The 21,860-nt window shown below is 38.6% G+C and overlaps 2 protein-coding genes across 6 annotated transcripts; one reads left to right on the top strand and one right to left on the bottom strand.

Moving 5' to 3' along the window:
* Nucleotides 1-12,920: 12,920 nt before the first annotated feature.
* On the bottom strand, nt 12,921-14,333 carry LOC110881432. The gene is made up of 2 exons (XM_022129693.1): nt 14,084-14,333; nt 12,921-13,900 (listed from the first exon to the last, which is right to left on the bottom strand). The coding sequence occupies exons 1-2, from the start codon at nt 14,331-14,333 to the stop codon at nt 12,921-12,923; spliced, it is 1,230 nt and encodes a 409-aa protein (XP_021985385.1).
* Nucleotides 14,334-17,759: 3,426 nt separating this feature from the next.
* LOC110884812 (ras-related protein Rab-2-A-like) lies at nt 17,760-21,128 on the top strand. Of its 5 annotated transcripts, none has more exons than XM_022132523.2 (4): nt 17,760-18,140; nt 18,253-19,181; nt 20,190-20,329; nt 20,406-21,128. In XM_022132523.2, exons 2-4 carry the CDS (start codon nt 19,088-19,090, stop codon nt 20,559-20,561), a joined length of 390 nt encoding a protein of 129 aa, XP_021988215.1. In that variant the 5' UTR covers nt 17,760-18,140; nt 18,253-19,087; the 3' UTR covers nt 20,562-21,128. The 5 variants fall into 5 exon arrangements, 2 of the variants coding, with proteins under 2 accessions (XP_021988215.1, XP_021988217.1); XR_004868806.1 differs by lacking the exons at nt 17,760-18,140; nt 18,253-19,181 and adding exons at nt 19,188-19,784; nt 19,861-19,904; XM_022132525.2 differs by having other exon boundaries at nt 17,762-19,148.
* Nucleotides 21,129-21,860: the final 732 nt, after the last annotated feature.

Raw genomic sequence — 21,860 nt, 5'->3', positions numbered from 1 at the left:
GTGACACATATGCTTACAAGATCAAAAGAGAATAAATAAAAGCAAATAAGATAGCATGCAAGTAGTTTCAAGTAAAACGTACGAATAAGGCTCTAGAACTATAGACTAGGTTAAAGCATTCCTACTTTTCCTAATTCCCTATAGTTATGGCTCTGATACCAATCTGTCACACCCCAACCAATGGCGGAAACATCGGGATGAGACGAAGTGTGAAGATTGCTCGAGACATCATAACGCTATTTGTGACAATAATTTAATAATCCAAATTTCATTTCCAAAATAAATTGTCAAAACATTACAAGAAAAGCAAATAACAACATTGTTCAACATAACATAAACAAAATTGATACAACACTTTAAACCTAAACGTCTAAGTGAGTATCTAGGCATCTTTGCTATCCGTTTTCGTTTCATCATCATCAACCTGTAACATGTTTAAAAATACAATTCAATGCAAAAGCAAAGGCGAGTATACAAGTTTGGTACGTACATAGCATAAGATATAAAGTGTGAACAATTCCTCATGGCAAGCATATGATTCAAGATAAACATTAAATATGGCATGTGTCTAACATATCAAACCAAGAAAACGCAATATGCTCAAGACATAACCTCAAGTTTACGGGCGGGTCGTTAATCCTATAGCGCTACATATGTCAAGGTTTGGCTCGTACGAAGTTAATGATAAGTTCAACACATAAGAATAACCCAAGTTTAAAGTATCAAGTCATCACGTATACAAGCATGTTATAGGAACGTTCATGTGTTTAACAAAGTGTTCATGTGTAAGTTAATAGGTAAACATGTTACACCCCAAAAGTGGTAAAAGTAAAAAGGGGGAAATACGAGTATACTCACAAATTTGCATAAGCTTTCCGATTATCCAATATGACGAAGTTGATAGGGTTAGGGGGTTGAATGTGTTTGTGTAGAGATTTAGGAAGTTAAAACACAAGAATATAGGTATTCGAAAATAATCATTCTTTACACCAAGTACTTGTTCTTGACACTATGAAACCTCAAGGGTTAATGTTTTCATGAGTAATATACTCATTAGAATCGTAACAAGTCTTATGTCTTAGATGATGTTATTCTAATATCTTGACGAATGAACACAAGTCCACCATCAAGGGTTCGAATAGTATATATATGTATAAGTATTATATGTATTATTTAGTCCAATAATCAAGCATGAGGTAGAAGGTTAATCTTCATTTAGGTACCTCTATTGTGTCATAGAAATCATGTAGGAGGTAGGAAGAACAAGCTTCCATTTAGGTACCTCTTATGGTTCACCACTACACTTGATGTAAAAACATACAAGGAGGGTCATGAACTAATATTAATACAAGAATAAGAAACAACTACACTATGAGAAATCATCAAGTGATGTGGGGATTCTATGTTGGACAACCCAAGTTAGTCCATAATCACACCTTCATCAAGCTTGAAGCTTGAACATCACTTGTGGGTTAAAAACCCTAAATAAAACAGAAAGTATATGAGGATTAACCTCTGATTTTGAATGTCTCAACCTTGTTTTTAAGCCTAACTAACCATAGGAGTGGTTATAAGCATAAGGACATAGGTTTGAGTGAGTTAAACTCATGTCTAAACAAAGATTAATGAAAACAAACTTAAACAGTGGACTTTGAAGCCTTTTTGCCGGAGTTCCAGGGACTTGTTTGCTGTGAAACACCCCTAGAATCAAGGCCAAGGTCAAGCCAAGCGTTCTGGAAAAAGAATGGACCAAAACGGATAAGAAATGAAGAAGTTATGCCCATTTTCGTAAAGCTCGATGAATCTACTCGAACACAGAATTTCAGCTACGTTTTAGGTGGTTTGAGAGTGTTTTAGATGAGTTTGTAAAGTGTTTAGAGCTTGGATTAGGTGTGGGATTTATAGGGAAGTGTTTGGGTAGGTTGTAGTTGGGTATTAAATGTTAAAAATGGTTTAAAACTCAAAAAATATCACAAAACCCGCCTAAAAATCGCGCTGGAACAAGGCTGGTTGCTGATATGCGCGCCTGGGCTCGTTTCAGCGAGTGTTTAAGGATTAAAAGGTGCTGGATTATCTCGATGAGGACTCCCAGCCGAGCGGTTAAGGCGCGCATATGTGAGGATGCAGACCCGGGTTCGAGTCCTGCTGTCTGCATCTTTCGTTTCCTTTTTTTTTTATTATTTTTATTTAAGGTATTGAACTTTCAGAAATAGCACAGATCAGTCCCTGGACTTTTAATAGACTTAGTTTTATTGTTTTAAAATAACTAACTTTGTAGTTTAAACTAACTAAGTTAGTTTATATTTCTTAACTTTATAATCTAATGGAACTAACTAGATTATTAATAAAAACAAACTTTTAAATAACAAAATTAATTACTTTAATTAATTTAAATAACTTGTATAACGACCGTATTTATAAAGAATAAAAATCTTTAAACGTTTATTCATTTCACGAAGCTCTCGAGTCTCATCACTTTAAGAGTTTTAACCATTTTAACGAGTATCAAGTGTCGATAACAAAAAAATCAAGAATCTTTGAATAATATATCATTCAAACGTAAATTTTATTTTGTTTCAAGTCTCAGATTTTAAAGGAAGGATAAAAACACAAAGTTTCCAAAATAGCATTATAAGCAAGGGTTTCCAAATATAGAGAGTATGAAAACGCAGGGCGTTACAAGTGCCAACTCTTGCTTCACCAGAACCAGTGTTAATCTCCCGTTATATCTGGGGATTAATTGGGGAGATAAGACATGTAGTCAAGGCAGCTAGACCTCAAACCATAGAAGAAGCTGTAGAACTAGCAAATACCTTGACAGATGAATTAGTCCGTACCCGAGAAGAAGATCAAAGAAGGAACCTAACCCAGAAGCTCACACAAGAATTTCGTTCTGGAAATTTTAATCGTGGGAAAAATATAGGTTCTACCTCTACACCTTACTGTAAAAAATGCAAAAGAAAGCATTCAGGAAGATGCTCCATATACTGTAACTTTTGCAAAATATCGGGACACAAAGAAGAAAACTGCAGGAAGAAAGCTAACAACAGGATATGTTACAACTGTGGAGAACAAGGTCATATCAAGCCTAATTGTCCAAAATTAGCTCCGGCTACAAATAACAAGAATACTCAAAATGCTAGAGCATTTGTTCTGACTGCAGATGAAGCCAAAATGATTCCAGATGTCATAGCTGGTACGTTTTTAGTTAATGATATTTTTGCTAAAGTATTATTTGACTCTGGTGCTAACCAAAGTTTTATTAATACATCATTTTGCAAATTCCTAAATAAATCATTAACTAAACTACCACAAGAATGCTTAGTAGAAACAGCTAATGGAGAAACTCTTAGAATTTCTGAGATCTTGCAGGGAGCAAGCATAGAAATTTTAAATCAGAAATTTATTACAAACCTGTATCCCATGAATCTGGCAGGATTCGATGTTGTTTTAGGAATGGATTGGTTAATAGCCAATAAAGCCAGTATTTTATGTGATCAAAAGTCAATTCAAATAAATTCACCAAAAGGTAAAATGATCACAATTAAAGGATATAAACCATCTAGAACTACAAAATTCATCTTTGTGATAAAAAACTGCAAGTTACATAAGAAAAGGATCATTAGTGTATTTGATTTCCATAATCACTAACACTAAAGAAAAGGATTTAAAAGATATTCTAGTAGTATCTCAATTTTCAGATGTACTTCCAGAAGAATTGCCAGGGCAACCTCCAGATAGGGAAGTCGAATTCAGAATCCATTTAATACCAGGAACATCACCAATTGCCAACGCACCCTATCGTTTGGCACCCGCTGAAATGCAGGAACTGAAGAAACAATTAGACGAATTGTTAGAAAAAGGATTTATACAGCCAAGCTCATCGCCATGGGAAGCGCCAATACTGTTTGTTAAAAAGAAGATCAATGCGTATGTGCGTTGAGTACCGTGAATTGAACAAAGTCACGATTAAGAATCGGTACCTATTACCGAGAATCGATGATCTATTCGATCTACTACAAGGAGCTCGATTTTTCTCAAAAATCGATTTAAGGTCAGGATATCATCAATTAAAGGTACAGGAAGTGGACATTCCTAAGACCGCATGCAGAACAAGGTATGGCCATTATGAATTTACTGTCATGCCATTTGGTTTAACCAATACCCCAGCTGCATTTATGGACATGATGAACCGAATATGTAAGCCATATTTGGATAAATTTATAATTGTTTTCATAAATGATATTCTCATTTATTCTAAGAATAAGGAAGATCATGCAAAGCATTTGCACGCTATTTTAAGTTTATTAAAGAAAGCTTTATGCTAAATTCTCAAAGTGCGAGTTTTGGTTAGAACAGGTACAGTTTCTTGGACACCTAGTCAATCATGAAGGAATTCATGTGGATCCCACAAAGATCGAGGCAATTACTAAATGGAAAACCCCTGAGTCACCAACCAAGGTCAGAAGTTTCTTAGGATTGGCCGGTTATTATAGAAGGTTTATTCAAGATTTTTCTAGAATAGTCATTCCTTTAACTAAGCTAACTTGTAAATCTGTTAAGTTTGAATGGGGATTAAAACAAGAAGAAGCCTTTAAAATCCTTAAGAAAAGATTAACCCATGCACCCATACTAGCATTACCAGAAGGAACTGAAGACTTTTTAGTCTATTGTGATGCTTCTAAGTTAGGTTATGGATGTGTATTGATGCAACGTTAAAAGGTTATAGCTTACGCATCTAGACAACTTAAGAATCATGAAGAGAATTATTCAACCCATGATCTAGAACTAGGAGCCATAATTTTTGCCCTTAAGATTTGGAGACATTACCTTTATGGTAGTAAGTTTATCATATTCACTGATCATAAGAGCTTGAGGTATGTCTTCAGGCAAAAGGAATTGAATATGAGACAAAGACGCTGGATGGAACTACTTAGTGATTATGATTGTGATATCCAGTATCATGAAGGAAAAGCAAATGTAGTGGCAGATGCTTTAAGCCGAAAGTATCATGAAAAGCCAAAAAGGGTACGTTCTCTTAAATTAAATCTACAAGTAGATTTAAACGATCAGATTAGAAAAGCATAAGAATCAGTAATCAAGGAAGATACTGAAAAATTAAAAAAGGTATGCTAAAAGAATTAGAACAAGGAACAGATGGAATTTGGAGATTCCATGAAAAGAGAATGTGGATACCTAAATTAGGAAACTTACGTCATCGTATATTAGAAGACGCCCATAAATCTAAGTATACGATGCATCCAAGAAATGATAAGATGTACCAGGATTTAAGAAAGAATTTTTGGTGGATAGGAATGAAAAAGGACATAGCTGCCTATGTTTCTAAATGTTTAACCTGTTCACAAGTTAAAGCTGAACACCAGAAACCCTCAGGTTTATTACAGCAGTTAGAAATGCCAGTTTGGAAATGGGAATTGATAACAATGGATTTTGTTACCAAATTACCCAAAACAAGAAAAGGTAATAATACAATCTGGGTGATTGTAGATAGGCTAACCAAGTCAGCCTATTTCTTACCAATGAAGGAAACTTTCACTATGGAACAATTAGCTAAATTGTATGTAAATGAAATTGTTTCTTTACATGGAATTCCTTTATCAATTATTTCTGATAGGGATAGCCGATTTACCTCTCATTTTTGGTCAAGTTTCCAAAAAGCCATGGGAACCAAGTTAAATCTAAGCATGGCTTATCATCCTCAAACGGACGGACAAAGCGAAAGGACAATTCAGACAATGGAAGACATGCTTAGAGCTTGTGTAATTGATTTTGGAGGTAATTGGGACGATCACTTACCTTTAATAGAATTTTCCTATAATAACAGTTATCACACAAGTATCAATGCTGCACCTTTCGAAGCACTTTATGGACGTAAGTGCCGAACCCCAGTCTGTTGGGCAGAAATTGGGGAAAAGCAACTATTTGGACCTGAGATAGTACAAGAAACAACCGACAAGATTATTCAAGTCAAGGAACGACTGAAAGCATCACGTGACCGACAGAAGAGCTATGCCGATAATCGACACAAGCCATTGGAGTTTCAAGTAGGAGATAAAGTATTATTAAAAGTCTCTCCTTGTAAAGGAATAGTAAGATTCATAAAAAGGGGAAAGCTAGACCCTATGTATGTTAGACCTTTTGAGATTATTAGAAGAATAGCACATGTAGCCTATCAGCTACAACTGCCAAAGGAAATGGCAGGAATACATGATATATTTCATATATCTAATCTCAAAAAGTGCTTAGCTGATGAATCGCTAATAGTACCTCTTAAGGATATAGAGGTAAATGAACAACTCAAGTTTGTAGAAAGGCCTCTACAGATTGAAGACAGGAAAGTCAAGAATCTCAAACACAAGAGATTAGTTCTGGTCAAAGTTAAGTGGGACTCCAAAAGAGGACCTGAGTATACATGGGAGCTTAAATCTGAAATGTAACGGAAATATCCGCATTTATTCCAGTAGATCTCGAGGACGAGCTCTAAAACAAGGTGGGGAGACTGTAACAACCCTCGGTAAAACCAACACCCTCATAATATTTCCGACACCCTAGTATATCTTAAAATGTCCCAATATGTCTTTATATACACCCCATATAAGAAAACCGAGCCCGAAATATATAAAATAGTAGTTAAAATAAATAAAAGTTTTAATCTAGGGCTGAGGTGGGCCGCGTAGACCCACCCCAACCCTTACGCAGGCGGTATAAGGGTTAGAACCAGATTCCTTTAATTTTCTTTAGTTTAGACGGGCCGCGTAAGACCTTCGTTTAGTTAACGCGGGCCGCGTAAGCCCCGCTTATCTTTTACGCGGGCCGCGTCAGAGTCGAGATCAGCAACTATATAAAGGAGGCCTCGGGCTTCAATTCAGTTCGTTCAGTTTTCATTTCTCAATCACAATTTCTGAAATATTAGGCATAGAAAGCTGGTATTATACCCCCTAATTAGCGAGGTTCTGCTCCGTTGTAAGTATTCTAACCCCAGTTTCGTAATAGATACGCTGCCCGATTGATTTAGGGTTCCGTAACAACTGTCGTGGTTCTGCCCGATGTAGTTGTTGGAATGCCGTCTCGGGGAGGGTATCATTAATATTTTCAAAGGGTTATAATACTAACCTATGCACATTTGTATAAATTATAGATTATTCCCAAGAAACCCTTAGGCAAAGTCTAAGATAGCAATGTGAGTTTATCCTCTTTTTGTTAACCTTTTTGGAATATTTTACAAAACTTTAATTATTTTACAATGTGATTAAGCGGTGATTGAGTCTTTGTAGTTCTTCAATTACTGCCGGTATGTTGGGGTTTTGTATACAAAATTTACTACCGCGAGTAGTAAGTCGGGGATGACAGTACGTTACCATTGGACAATGAGTTAGCCAATGTGTAATATGACCCACAAGTCAGGATTGATAGTACTGAATGAGTAATTGTGTAGAAATAAACAATGTGATCGCTCTCAATACTGTTTTAATTAGTAAAATGTTTCTTGATTAAACTGGGATTCACTCACCTGTATTTCCCACTGACAAATATTTTTAAAACGCGTTTCAGGTAACACAATGTGACAACCAATTAGTAAAAAGCCAGCTGGAGAGCACTGAAGGCTTGGGAAAAATATGGCTATAAAAGTTACCTAATAAACGATGTTTTAAATTCAATAAAATAGGGTTTATCCCTATAAATGTATTGTAATAAGAAACTTGGGTTTTGCCCATGTGATTATTAATATTAAATATGGTGGTTTTACTCTGATAAACATTTCCTAACTACGGTCCTGATGTAATTTCCGCTGCCAATTTAACAAGCTGATACCACCGAAACTCTGAGTTCGCGTCCGCCCGTTCCCTGGATAGATAAGGGATAGGGGGTTGCGACACCAACCAAGATTACATAGGCCTGCGCTACTTTTCTTAGTTTCTAGCTCATTTATTCTGTTTTTTCCTTTTTCTTTTCTCATGATAAAAAATTCTAACGATTTAGCTTATAACGGTATTCTTTATACTCTTATTGGCGGTTTCAATTTCTCATTTTTCCCAGATGAGCACCCACTAGTAGACCGACAATTAACGTAATATTAAATCAAAGGGACCTAAAACCAAACCGGGCCTATTCACATATCCCAAACTAAACACAAGCTCGACTCTTTTAGTCTCATATTATCATTATTTGAACCCGAACAAAAATCCATCTTTTCTATCATTTTCCGTATTAATTTTGCAAACTTCTTTATTCGAAAGACATTTTCTGATTTTTTCAAATTTTTTTGGATTTTCTATTTTTTATTTTTTTTGTATTTTTTCAAATTTTTATGACTCGACTACTACTACTATGTACATGTATCCCATCCCCACACTTAAAGTTTGCATTGTCCCTAATGCAAGAATGAGAATACGACTCAAACTAACTACCTAAAAATAAAAACTAAAAACTAAAAACGAAATAGATAAATACAAAATATACAAGTGAAACGACTTAGCTGAATATGCTAGACTGTCAAAGTGCCAGTCAATTCCACATATGCCCTCCAATCCAAATGCGCTCAGCAAACAATTCATAACTCGGGCACGCGAACGAAAGCAGCAACAAATATCAACCTAACAAATATCATAACCAAATACTAGCAAAAGATAATGTATAAGCATACTAAGTATTAGTTCAACCAAAAACCAAACCAACCATCCCAACCGACCTGTTCAAACATATCCAAAGTATAAGTACAAACCAAAAGGTGAGGATAAAAAACAACATAAAAATAAAAACAAAAGATATGATCTATCAGCACTGCTGCATCCTCGCACTAATCCTCGTCATCCGACTCCCCTTGATTCCACTGCTCCTCATCACTTGCCCACATCCCACTGGGTCCTGCCTGAGTCTGCCGCCAAGAAGGCGGTGGCTGCAAATGAAAATTCTGCATCAGAACCCGCATACCATCCTCCAATCTCCTCTGTCCTGCCTCCATCGCCTTCCTAACTCCCCCAATCTGCTCATCAACATACACACGTAAATCCCCGAAACCCATCTGCATAGAATTATATAACGAATCCAAAGTAAGTAGATCGGGTCGTGGCTGAGCTAGTGGGTACTGCCTAGCTGGAATGTCCTGTCGAATACAGGGCCTCTGATAATGAGTAGCAACAGCACCCTGCATAGCCTCCGCAGCACCAGAACCAGGCGGAGGCTGAACCTGTGGACCCTCACGTATGGGCTCCCAACTAATCGGGTCAGTGTATGCCAATATCCCAGCAGACTGCAAATCCCTAACGCTCATAAAGCAAGGGTCTGGGCCCTCCTTCATCCTATCCGCCGGGTACCTCTGAAACACCCCAAGGCTCTCGGCCAACCATGTCACATACGGCCCACAGTAAATACGGGCACCTGCGCCACCTCTCCACAACCTCTTCATCGACAATGCAAACACAGTAGCCAGGTTCGCTGGCCTCCGCTCCACCATACACATCAAACAAAACAAACTCACTTGATTTACCTTATTTCCCCCCTGACCTCTACCAACTAACGTAGCTGCGAGAATTTTGTGAATGTATCGAAGAACTGGATCGGTGATATCGCTCGCAACTGCCCCGGTAGAATACGACACTCTCGATATAGTGCGCCAGAACCTAGCTAACTCACCCACCTGAACACTATACCTATGCTTCTACTTAAACACCCCTTGTAGATTAGTGCTGCCCGATTGATCTAGTGCTCCGTAACGCATGTCAAGGCTCTGCCTGATTCAGTCGTTGGAGTTCTGTCTTGGGGAGGGTATCACTAATGTAAATTGGGTTATTATACTAATGCATGCGTATTTTTTAATTAATAGATTATAACCAGGAAGTCACAAAGGAAATACCCAAAATAGCAATGTGAGTAATTCCTCTTTTTGCAAACTGTTTTTACAAAACCTCAGTTGTTTAGATTATATTTCACAGTGATTGAGTATTTGTAATTCTACAATTATTGTCGGTATGTTGCGGTTTTGTATACAAAATTTGTTACTACACTGTGAGTAGTAACATGACCACAAGTCGGGTTGACAGTACCGTGGGTGGTAATTAAGGTAGAAAAATAAACAAATGTAATTGCGCGATCGCCCTTAATGCTGTAAAATGATAGAACTTGTTTTGATTAAACTGGGATTCGCTCACCAGTATTTCTGGTAAAATATTTTAAACACGTGTTTCACGTAACGTAGTATGAAGCCAATAAAAGCCAGCTGGAGAGCACTGAAGGCTTAGAAAATTGGCCAAAAAAGTTACATAATTAAAAAGGAGAATTGTTTTCAATAACTAGGGTTCTTCCCTATAAATATATTACAAATGAAAATTGGGTTTGTCCCACTTGTTTATTATAAAGGTATTATTAACAAAAACTCGGGTTTTTCCCATTTATCTATTTTAAACGTTTTGGTGTTCGACTCTGATAAAAATATTTCCTAACTACGGTCCTTTTGAAAATTTCCGCTGCCAAATTAATAAACACCGATACCATCTGACTGGCTCACGGCTCCCGCTCCCAGGGAGGGGTTGGGGGCTGTGACAATAATGCTCGGTGCTCTAATTCTACCGGAAGATGGCATGCTTTGCTATACACAATCATGAAGGGCATGGTTCCTAGCGGTGTTTTGTAGGTGGTGCGGAATGCCCATAGTGCATCATCTAGCTTTTCCGACCAATCCTTCCTACTTTTTCCTACCGTTTTCTCTAAAATTCTCTTCACCCCTCGGTTTGCATTCTCTACTTGGCCACTAGTTTGCGGGTGGTATGCGGTAGAAAGACGGTGATTGACCCCGTACCGTGCTAGTGCATTTTCCATGACGGAATTGCAAAAATGCGTACCACGGTCACTTATAATGGCTTTAGGAACACCGAAGCGTGTGAATAGCTTCTTTAGAAATCTCACCACCACTCGGGCAACATTAGTAGGCAAAGCTTGAGCTTCCACCCACTTTGAGACATAGTCAATGGCCACGAGGATGTACCTATTCCCACTCGATGAGGGGAAAGGTCCCATGAAATTAATATCCCAAACGTCGAAGACTTCAAGAATTTGAATTGGATTTTGGGGCATTTCATCCTTGGATGAGATGTTGCCGGTACGTTGACAACGGTCACATGTCCTAACGAACTCTATAGTATCTCGAACTACCGTTGGTCAATAGAACCCACTATCAAAAACCTTTTGTACGGTGACATTCGGCCCGTGATGGCCTCTCGTTAAGCCCTCATGCACATGTCTAAGGATATCCAATCCTTCCAGTTTTAAAACACACCTCCTTAGTACTCGATCACCACCTATCCTAAAATGGTACGGTCATCCCATATGTATTTCCTAGCATCCCTAAGAAACTTCTTCTTTTGTTGCTGGGACATACCCTTCACAATGTCACCGTTTGCTAAGTAATTTGCCAAATCCGAAAACCATGGCAAACCCTCTACCTCGGCTCTAACAAAATCTATGGTTTCATGAGGGAAGTTGTCTCCTATCGAATCCTCACGTACCTCCTCTCTCTTAGGATCTTCTAAGCGTGACAAATGGTCGGCGGCTACGTTCTCCGCTCCCTTTTTATCCCTAATTTCGATGTCGAACTCGGAGAGCAAAAGAATCCATCTAATGAGGCGTGGTTTGGCGTATTTCTTTTGGAAAAGAAAACGCAACGCGGAATGGTCGGTGAACACGATGGTTTTGGAAAGCACAAGATATGAGCGAAACTTATCAAATGCAAACACTACCGATAAGAGTTCTTTTTCCGTGGTGGTGTAGTTCTCTTAAGCATCATTTAAAGTTTTGCTCGCGTAGTAGATTGGATGAAAGTGTTTCTCGATTCGTTGACCTAATACCGCACCTACGGCATAATCACTTGCATCGCACATGAACTCAAAGGGCAAGCTCCAATTGGGCGAAACAAGGATGGGGGCACTAATGAGTTTCTCCTTCAAAAAGTCAAAGGCTTTAATGCACTCCTTGTCAAAGACGAAAGGTACATCCTTTTCTAGAAGTCGGGTCATGAGGCATGTGATCTTAGAAAAATCCTTAATGAATCGCCTATAGAAGCCCGCATGACCTAGGAAACTACGAACGTACTTGACACTAGTGGGTGGAGGCAACCTACTTATGGTATCTATCTTGGCCCTGTCCACCTCTATCCCCTCTCTAGACACTTTATGACCTAAGACTATCCCCTCTGTCACCATAAAGTGACACTTCTCCCAATTAAGCATAAGATTTGTCTCTATACATCTCTTAAGCATCCTATCATGATTAAGGAGACACTGATCGAAGGTGGTACCATAAATCGAGAAGTCATCCATGAAGACCTCCATAGAAGTCTCAAGTATGTCTTGGAATATAGCAACCATGTATCTTTGGAATGTAGCCGGAGCGTTGCATAACCCGAAAGGCATGCGGCGATACGCGTAAGTGTCGTAGGGGCATGTGAATGTCATTTTATCTTGATCCTCGGGTGCGATGGGGATCTAAAAATAACCCGAGAATCCATCAAGAAAACAGTACAGCTTTTGACCCGCTAAACGCTCCAACATTTGGTCAATGAATGGCAAAGGGAAATGGTCTTTCTGGGTGGCGTCATTCAACTTGCGGTAGTCGATGCACACACACCAACCGGTAACAGTACGAGACGGGATTAATTCGTTCTTTTCATTCATGATCACCATCATCCCACCCTTCTTTGGGACAACTTGGGTCAGACTAACCCACGGTGAGTCGGAAATAGGGTATATCACCCCGGCATCTAACAACTTGAGCACTTCTTTCTTAACAACCTTCTGCATGTTCGGATTAAGGCGTCATTGAGGTTGCACCACCGGATTATAATCATCTTCCGTGAGTATCCGGTGGGTACAATAGGCGGGGTTTATGCCCTTAATGTTCGAAAGTCGTTATGCAATGGCCTCCCTATTTTCTCTCAACACCCCTAATAACCTACCCTTTTCCCCCTCCTCTAACTTAGATGAAATAATGATGGGAAAGTCGGATCCCTCACCAAGGAAAGCATACTCTAAGTGGGATGGAAGAACCTTAAGCTCTAATGGGGCGGGTTTCTCTACAGGTGTACTCTCGATCTCGCTCTTCACCTCACTCAACTCTAACACTTCGGGGACCCAATCGGTCACGTCCTTTTCCTCACTCAACTCTACTTCCTCGCCTACCTTATCTACCCTATCCTCTACTAGATCGGCTCCACTAATATAGTCAAAACAATGGTCGACACATGATAAGAAAGACTCTATGAAGTAGACCGAATGACAAGGACTACTATGATTGTCGGAACCGCTAGGATGTTCCATAGAACGTGCTATCTCGAAAGTGACTCTCTCCTCACCGACTTGGAGTGTGATCTTACCGTCAAAGACATCAATGATGGCCTTGACGGTGCACAAGAATGGGCGTCCTAGAATGATAGGAACTTTCTCATCGGCTTCCATATCAAGCACGACAAAGTCTACGGGAAAGACGAACTTGTCAACTTTAACTAGAAGGTTTTCGACTATGCCACGTGGATACTTCACTAATCTATCAGCTAAGGACAAAGACATGCGTGTAGGGGACAACTCTCCTAGACCTAACCTCTTGTACATGGAATATGGCATGAGGTTTATACTTGCTCCTAAATCGGTTAAGGCCCTACACTCGGTATCACTCCCGAACAAGCATGGAATGGTGAAAAGGCCCAGATCCGTCAATTTTTCTAGGACCTTGTTCAAAATTACGGCGGAACATCCTCCACTTAGGGGAATGTTAGAGACCTCTCCTAACTTATCATTACGCTTTAGAAGGTCCTTTAAGAATTTGGCATATTTAGGCATGGATTGAAGGGCTTCTATGAACGGAAGGTTGATCCTAAGTTGCTTAAAGATCTCTAAGAATTTCCCGTACTCTTTAGAGTGTGTTTGGTTTTTAAGACGGGACGGGTATGGAGCATGGGAAAGATCAACAGTGGGTGATGGAATGATTCGTGTGGGTCGTTTTTCTATACTACTCTCGACTTGAGGCTCCCCGGTGTGTGCGGTACTTGCTGGGATTAACCTAGGTTGCACTTTACCGGGAGCCTCCATCTCAATCTCAATCTCTTCATCTACGGGCTCCTCATCCTCTACCTCTATACTCTCGGGTCTCACTACCTCTCCTAAAATCCAACCACTACGGGTCGAAATTGCCTTCAAATGGCCAGACAGGTTCGGCTTTGTGTTTCCTGTAAATTGACCAGGAGGTCGTTCTTGCAATTGGCGTGCAATGTCCCCGACTTTCCTTTGAAGGTCCAAGAAATTAGAGTGGTTATTCTTGAGGAACATAGCATGTTCTTCTAAGGTTCGTTGAGTGGCCTGGTCCTTAACTACTAGCTGGGAAAGTAGGTCCTCTATCCTAGATAAACTAGCATTTGACCCCTCACTCCTAGGCTGACCCTCCTGATTTGACCCCCCACTACTGAACTGCCCTCCTGAACCTGAACTAGCAAATTAACCTGACTGACCTGAACCCCCACTTGAATAGAAATCTGGCCCCCTACTTTGATATTGGCCTGATGGGAACCCAGGGGGATTACCGGAGGAGTGGAAATTATTACTACGCCAATTAGAGTTACTATTATTAAACAGGTTACTTGGACTTCGGTTTTGACCTACGATATACTCTACCTGTTCTAGGGTAAGTGTTGGACAGTCTACGGTATCATGACCTCCCCTACAAACCTCGCACCTATCGACGTTTTTCTTAATCTCTAACAACTCTTTGGTGATATAATCAAGTTGAGATGCTACCTTTGAATCCAAGCCAACTTGGTTTACTCCTCGGACAGATGAGGAAGTAGTAGTAACAGGAATGGAAGTCCTGCTGGTAGCACATTGATCAATATCAGCATGAGCAAAGCTATCAAAGAGATCATTGCAGTCGGCCACAGATTTCTTTCTCATGAGATGGCCTCCTGCAGAGGTGTCGAATCGGGCCTTACACTCGGGGGTGAGACCATTGTAGAATTTTTCTACAAGTGCCCAGTCAGACAACCCGTGTTGGGAACAATGTGAGAGTAGGGTTTGAAACCTCTCCCAAGCTAAGTGATAAGGTTCTCCAGGCTCCAGCTGGAATGAATGGATCTGATCACGAAGGCGAGATGCCTTCGCAGGTGGAAAATACTTAGCTAGGAAGGCATCCCTAAGTCCAGCCCAAGTGGTAAAAGTACATGCCGGCTGCGAATCAAGCCAAGTGGCTGCGCGACCAGCAAGTGAGAACGGGAAGACTTGGAGATAGCGGGCATCAAGATTAACACCTTCGATACCAAAGGTGCTGCAAAGGCGAGCGAGACGATTGATGTGGGCGGGCGCATCCTCGTCGTCACGATCGTGAAACTGACAAGAGTTGTTAATGGTGGTTATGATGTAGGACGGGATTTGCCAAGACTTGTCATTAGTGATTTCGGGAAGGGTGATGGGTGAGTTTGCGGTAAAACCTGCAGTGGAGCGTTGGTGGACAGTTTGGTTTTGGGCTATTTGGACAACTGGTGGTGGACTAGGTGTACGGGAACGGGATGGTGGTGGGGGTTATGAGGTGATGACTTCGGTGTGAAGTTGAAGGCTGGTGGTTTAGATTGGAGTGTAGAGTCAGAAGGGGTGGAAGATGAAGTGGAAGATTTTCTAACCTGTGAACTAGATGACGAGAAGGCAGACTTGTCGATCGGCGGCTTCACTGGTCCCTAAGAACGAGTGTATGTGGCGTAACGAAACAAACCGATACCGACAAGGGTTTTTTATATGTGTTATGTGGTTTTTTATGTATCTTATATAACTTCCGTTTGTTTTTTATCAATGTAAATCACGTGTTGGTATTTTTCGGTCATATCAAGATTTTTCTCTCTATGGGTTGCTGTAACGAGTATGGTGGCATAACGAAACAAACCGCTACCGACCAAATTCCCGCCATGTTGGTATATTTTTGGTAATATCATCATTTATTTTTATTTTTTCTCTGTTGGTTGCTATAACAAGTGTCGGTACCATAGTTAAACAAATTGATACCCATCCACCGCGCAACGCGAGGATTTAACAGCGCTAGTTAGGAAAAAAACTACAAAAAGGAAGAAGAATGAAACAATCCTAGCATAAATTAAAAGGATTTTTTACAGGATGAACGAAGCTGCAAAAATCATTTGCAATATATGCCTAAAGGATATCGACACACACTTTACATCGATTGAAAACCATAAAAACGAATGACGGTACCAGTACCGATGTTGTTCAACTAGTAACAATTCGGTTACCGGCACAAATACTCTATCACCACTTCGAGAAAGCCAGGAAAACAAATATGACATGGGTATCGTGGTGTTTGAACAAAAGTGGGTGGTTCGCCACCAAAAAAAAAGTAACTCTACTTGACCCGTTCAAATTAAACTATTATCGAATCAGAGATAAAAATAAGCAAGTATAATCAATATTTTATAAAATGTTATGTTATATGTTAAGAAAACTAAACGACGAGGCATTTTTGATGACATGTATGTTTGTGCTTAAATGACTTTTACATTACTATTAAGGGGCTGTTTGTTTAGCTCTTAATGAGGCTCTTAATTACCTCTTATTGGTTAGTACTTAATGGTTCAGACTGTTTGTTTTGCGAGCACATGTCTGAATGGTTCAGACATTTGCCTCTGAATAGTTAAGCATTATACTGAGTCTGAATGGTTAAGACTTCCAATTTGAATTAGTCAGACATTTGCCTCTGAATGGTTAAAGTATTATACTAACTATTAATGGTTCAGACCTCTTACTAGACCTCTTACTGATTCAGCACTAAATGGTTCAGACCTCCTTACTGGTTCGGCACTTAACCATTTAGAAGTTGCCAAACAGCTCCTAAGTATTCACAACTTGGCTTTGAGTAAAGTTTATAATAAGATATGAATAAAAATAAGCATGGCGCTACGGATAAAAATAAGCATGGCGCAATGGGTACTCGGAATTTTATAATACATTGTCTCTGAAAAGTTCTAATCGAAAAACAAAAGGTGTTTAAAAGTAATTAAAATAATGATATTTAAATGATAATATTCGTAATTTTATAAAACGTTATATCATATTACTTAAATGACGAAATAGATGAACATAATCACATTATATAAAATAAATAAACGGCGGGACAACTTTAATTACATGTATGTTTCTGCTATTTGTACTATACTATTCACAACTCACTTTTGAGTCAAATTTACATCTAGACGTAAATAAAAATAAGTATATTGCAAAGACGTAGTCGAAACTTTATAATACGTCATATCTAAAGAGTTAAATTCGACTTTGCCTCCCTGAGGTTTGACAAAAATAACCATTTGCCTTCGTAAGATTAAAAAAATCGATTTACCTCCACAGGTTCCATTAGTTGTTTCATTTTTATCCAAACCACTAACATTATCCAAGTCCTCGATCGTAAACTCTAACCTATGTGCATATTATCTGATGTGCATATTATCTGATGTGCATCTTAGTCATTTTCTCTCTCATTGACTAAAAGTTTTGGAGGAAAATAGTTGTGTGTATATGTACATATATATATACACACACACATATATATATATATATATATATATACTACTTTAATAAGCATATAGGAAGGGCAGAAATGGTTATTTGCCACTTTACAAGTCTTTAAAGCATTTTGTACAACCAATTAAAGCACAAATGTGTTGAAAGTCTTTTCAACATACACAGGCGGGAACATTTTGTTCTTTCGAATTTTGAAATTAGATTATGGCTCCATACTTTTGTTCTTCTGAATTTTGAAATTCACATCCTGCTTTCATTTCTCTCTCTCTTCGGATCCGAGTTCTCTTTCATCTTGTTCAAGAAAAAACCCTAAAATCACAAAATGGTGTCATAGTAGAATGGAAATTGGATGCTAGATCTGGAACAAATATGGGTTTGCAAAGAGAGAGCGAGCAAATGTGAGAAAGAGGGAGAAAATCGGTGGCATTTGGCTCTGGTTTTGAATTTTGAAACAGGATTTTGGCTCCACAAAACCTTGACACGGCTTTTCATTACACCGCCCATTCTCTCTCTACAGCAACAATCGTTTTTCATCTCCAGTCGTTCACCAGCCATCCACCGCTGCAGGTATGAAAATATTCCTTTATATTGAACTCTTGAGTCCCCAATTAGTCATTCTTGTTCTGTTCTGGTTTAGATCTACAATTTTCACTTTGACGGTATCATTACTCTTGTTCAGTGTTGGTTCAGATCTACGGTTTTCTCATTCGAAATGGTTCTTAGATCTAGATGCTTACGGGCGATTCACCGTACGGTTCTGAATCCCTAACCTTGGTTTGCTCATCTTTGTTATTGTTTATGGATATGGTGGTGGTTCTTGCGTCTCAACAAATGATGTTCTTCCCCTATGGTCATCAAGGACTTTATTCCACTGGTTGGTGAGGATTTGAAGAAATTGTTGTTAGTCACTTTCATCTCTATGAATTAGCTGCTGGAGACTTGTAAGTGTCTCTCTATTATCGTGTTAATATTCGAGTTTCAAGATTGTAAGACAATCTTAGGGTAGGCATTCTTGTGGCATTAACTGCAATAGACCACCATTTGTTGTTAGGGGGTTGGATACGATATGTAAGTGATTTTCTTATTACCGAAACAGTGTTAACAATCTGAAAACTAACGGAAGTTGTTAATTGCTCAGCTAGAACAGGACTAGACATGCTGGCAAAGCACTATACAGATGCTGTTAGATTCGATATTGTTTTCTTCTTGCCTGATAGTGAAGAAGATTTTGCTTCTTACACAGTATGGTATGGATTATTCAGCGATTGAAAGTATCGATTACATCGTATGGTATGGTAATAGACCTGTTTTCATCACTGATGCCAGGTTTAATACTATTCATTTCTTTGATTAAGATGATTATATTGTTTCTTTGTTTTTGTGTTGATGTTTGTCATCATTTTTTCAGGTAACCCGCAACAATGTGCTTCTTTTCTTTTATATATTATTTTATAGCATAATTATGTTGCTGGTTGTATTTTAATGATTACTTGATAGGTTCTGGCTATAAAGATATGCAGTTTTTTTGGAATCTGATAGATATATTAATTGAAAATGCAGGCTTTGGCTATAAAGGTAATAATGAAATGTCGATTTTCTATTATTCAGGTTTGTTTATAAGACTCTAAATGGTAATACTTATTTTCTTATCTTTAACATTGATCAAATTCCACATATAGTTTTTTTTTTTTAGTTAGCTTTTCTACTATTGCCCATTTTTAAATTAATAATTTATAAAATTTGTTTTATTGTAGTGGAAATGGTGGTTTTGGGCTACCCAGCGCTGTCTGCGATCACGAGCGTATGGGGTCGCCGTTACCATTGGGTTACCTCGAGTAGCTGGGCTTTTATTTGTTGGCCGTCTAAAAAAATTGAGTGGGTTGGACGGGTCAAAAGTTACCTGCATTGTATTTATATACTTATACTTACAACCACTAGAGTCACTTTATTAAAAAGTTTGATGAGCAATTTCATATATTAGTTTTCTTAAATCTTATTAAATGTTTATAATACAAAAATGACTTATCCATTACTAAAATGCAATATTTTGATCTTATGGTTTTGATATGATAAGCTACATTTACATCAGTTGGGGATTAGAGGGTATTTTCAAATTTATGGGGATAGTTATGTAAGTTTAACTAAAATATACACCAAGAATTACAAGAATGCTAAATGGGCAGCGGTACTGGGTGGATTAAGGCGCACATGGTAGGTTCCGGTGACCCTTTAGGTGAAGTTATGGATAGATATGGTGATTGATAGTGTGATGTTTCTGGTGAAATAGGTGTTTTTCGGCGAAGGGTGTGATCAACAGGTTCAAAGTGACTGGTAATGGTTTTTCAAAGCTAGGGTCCCGAATTACATGTTTCTTTATTTAACCTTTTGTAATCTCTGCATCAAAAGCTGAAGTCAATCCAACTTGTGTTAGGATATCAGTAGTAAACTATATCTGGAGTAATTAACCTTCTTGATAGGGTTTATCTAATAAGCAATGCATTTATTCTTGTATGTTCCATGAAATGAAAAGCTCCATCAGAATTGAATATAATTGGTATCGACACATAATCTTGATAATAGAAGAATGTAACTAATGTCAATGGTTTTTCTTTTCAGGGGTTGGAAAATCATGCCTGTTATTGCAGTTCACAGACAAACGTTTTCAACCAGTTCATGATTTGACCATTGGTGTTGAATTTGGGGCCTGGATGATCACAATCGACAACAAGCCAATAAAACTTCAGATCTGGGATACGGTTTGTTCATACATCTATTCCATTTTTCTCTTATTATATGGGTATGGATTATGAAATTATTTTTTTCTTCTGTCAGGTGGGTCAAGAATCGTTCAGGTCTATAACACGCTCATACTACAGAGGCGCTGCGGGTGCGCTTCTGGGTAGGAACCAGTTCCGGGGTACATTCAGGTATTTGACCGGTTTTTTTTTCGGGTTTTGGCCATGTCAAGTCCGGGTTTTGGCCGTGTAGAGGTGGAACTGGGTCTGGTGGTTCCGGGTCGGGTTGGGTTGGGTCGGGTCGGGTTCGATTTCTTTTTCTACACCCGGGTCTGGAACTGGTATGTACTCGCGGGTCGGGTAGGATAGGAACCGGTTCTGGGTATTTTGTGCATCTCTAGCATAGTTCTTAATGGGAAATAGCGACAAATAGCGGGCGCATGTGGTTGAGTCATTTGGGTTTTTGGGCGCATGGAGGGCGTCTACTTCTGGTCAAGCTTTCCCGCAATGTGTGTTTGATCATTGGGACATGATGTCATTTGACCCGATGGAAGTCGGGTCACAGGCAAGTACACTCGTGACGTAGATTCGTAAGAGGAAGGGTTTGAAGGAGCAGATGACACCGCTTTCGGGGAGTTTGAGGACAAGCTGTGAGTCACAGTTCTTGTTTGTTTTGGTTTTACAACTTTGCTATGTTTTATTTTAGTTATGACATTTTGATCTATTTTTATTGATCTTATTTTATTGTTGGTCATTGTGCTTTAAAGGCTTCGGATATTATGTTTGGATCTTTGAGTAATAGACTTCAATTGGAATTGTAGTTACCAAGTAATTTAATGTTTTAGAAGTTTAAAAAGTATTTTGAGCATTTTCGTTGGGTCTGGTTAACGAACAAAGAAAATATAGGGTCTGGTTGGAGTTGGACAAAACATGTGCTTGAGGATAGGAAGGTCTTCAACAGGGGCGGATCTATGTAGTGGGTTACGGATTCATGCGAACCCACTTGGTTTTGTGTTTTTAATAGAAACTATCTATAAGAAACTCGAAATTTTCAAAAAAAAAAAAAAATCTATAAGAAACTCAAATGAGCCCATTAATATTTTAATTCTATGAAATGGACTCACAAATGTAAAATGAAAGTAGCTCAGTGGATAAGCTGTCAGTTCTCTAATAGATTAACCCGGGTTTGATCATTGCTCTTCTTAACTCTTTACTTTTTTAATTCAAATACCTATGTTAGGGTTGCTGGTTTCAAAATTCACTAAGCCAGAGATTTAAGGAACAGAGCGTTAATGTTGAAGTATATATAGATGAAGTTCACTATTTTAATTTAATTTTTATTAAGTTCATATTTTCCAATAATTTTGTAGGATATTTAGTTCAATCGTATTCATCAGTAATTTGATTTCAGATGCATATATTGATTTAATTTCATTTTAAATTATACATGATGAGAGATGTGTAGCTTTCTATTTGATTAATGGGACTCCCATCAATTTAAATGGATGCCACAAAAATGCAAGTGTTTTGAAACCTGAATAGTTGATTTAGT

This window comes from Helianthus annuus, chromosome 10 (genome assembly GCF_002127325.2).
Source record: "Helianthus annuus cultivar XRQ/B chromosome 10, HanXRQr2.0-SUNRISE, whole genome shotgun sequence".
Classification (NCBI taxonomy): Eukaryota; Viridiplantae; Streptophyta; class Magnoliopsida; order Asterales; family Asteraceae; genus Helianthus; species Helianthus annuus.
The sequence above is the reverse complement of the archived record's forward strand: the minus strand, read 5'-3'. Positions and strand labels throughout refer to the sequence as shown.

Bases quoted from the DNA above. Each gene is read 5' to 3' on its own strand.
- LOC110884812 (XM_022132523.2), top strand. From the start codon at position 19,088: ATGCAGTTTTTTTGGAATCTGATAGATATATTAATTGAAAATGCAGGC. The intron at 19,182-20,189 runs GTTTGTTTATAA...TTTTCTTTTCAG, and splicing joins GTCGATTTTCTATTATTCAG to GGGTTGGAAAATCATGCCTG. The intron at 20,330-20,405 runs GTTTGTTCATAC...TTCTTCTGTCAG, and splicing joins AACTTCAGATCTGGGATACG to GTGGGTCAAGAATCGTTCAG.
- LOC110881432 (XM_022129693.1), bottom strand. From the start codon at position 14,333: ATGTTCCTCAAGAATAACCACTCTAATTTCTTGGACCTTCAAAGGAAA. The intron at 13,901-14,083 runs GTAAAGTGCAAC...GGAAATTCTTAG, and splicing joins GATTGAGATGGAGGCTCCCG to AGATCTTTAAGCAACTTAGG.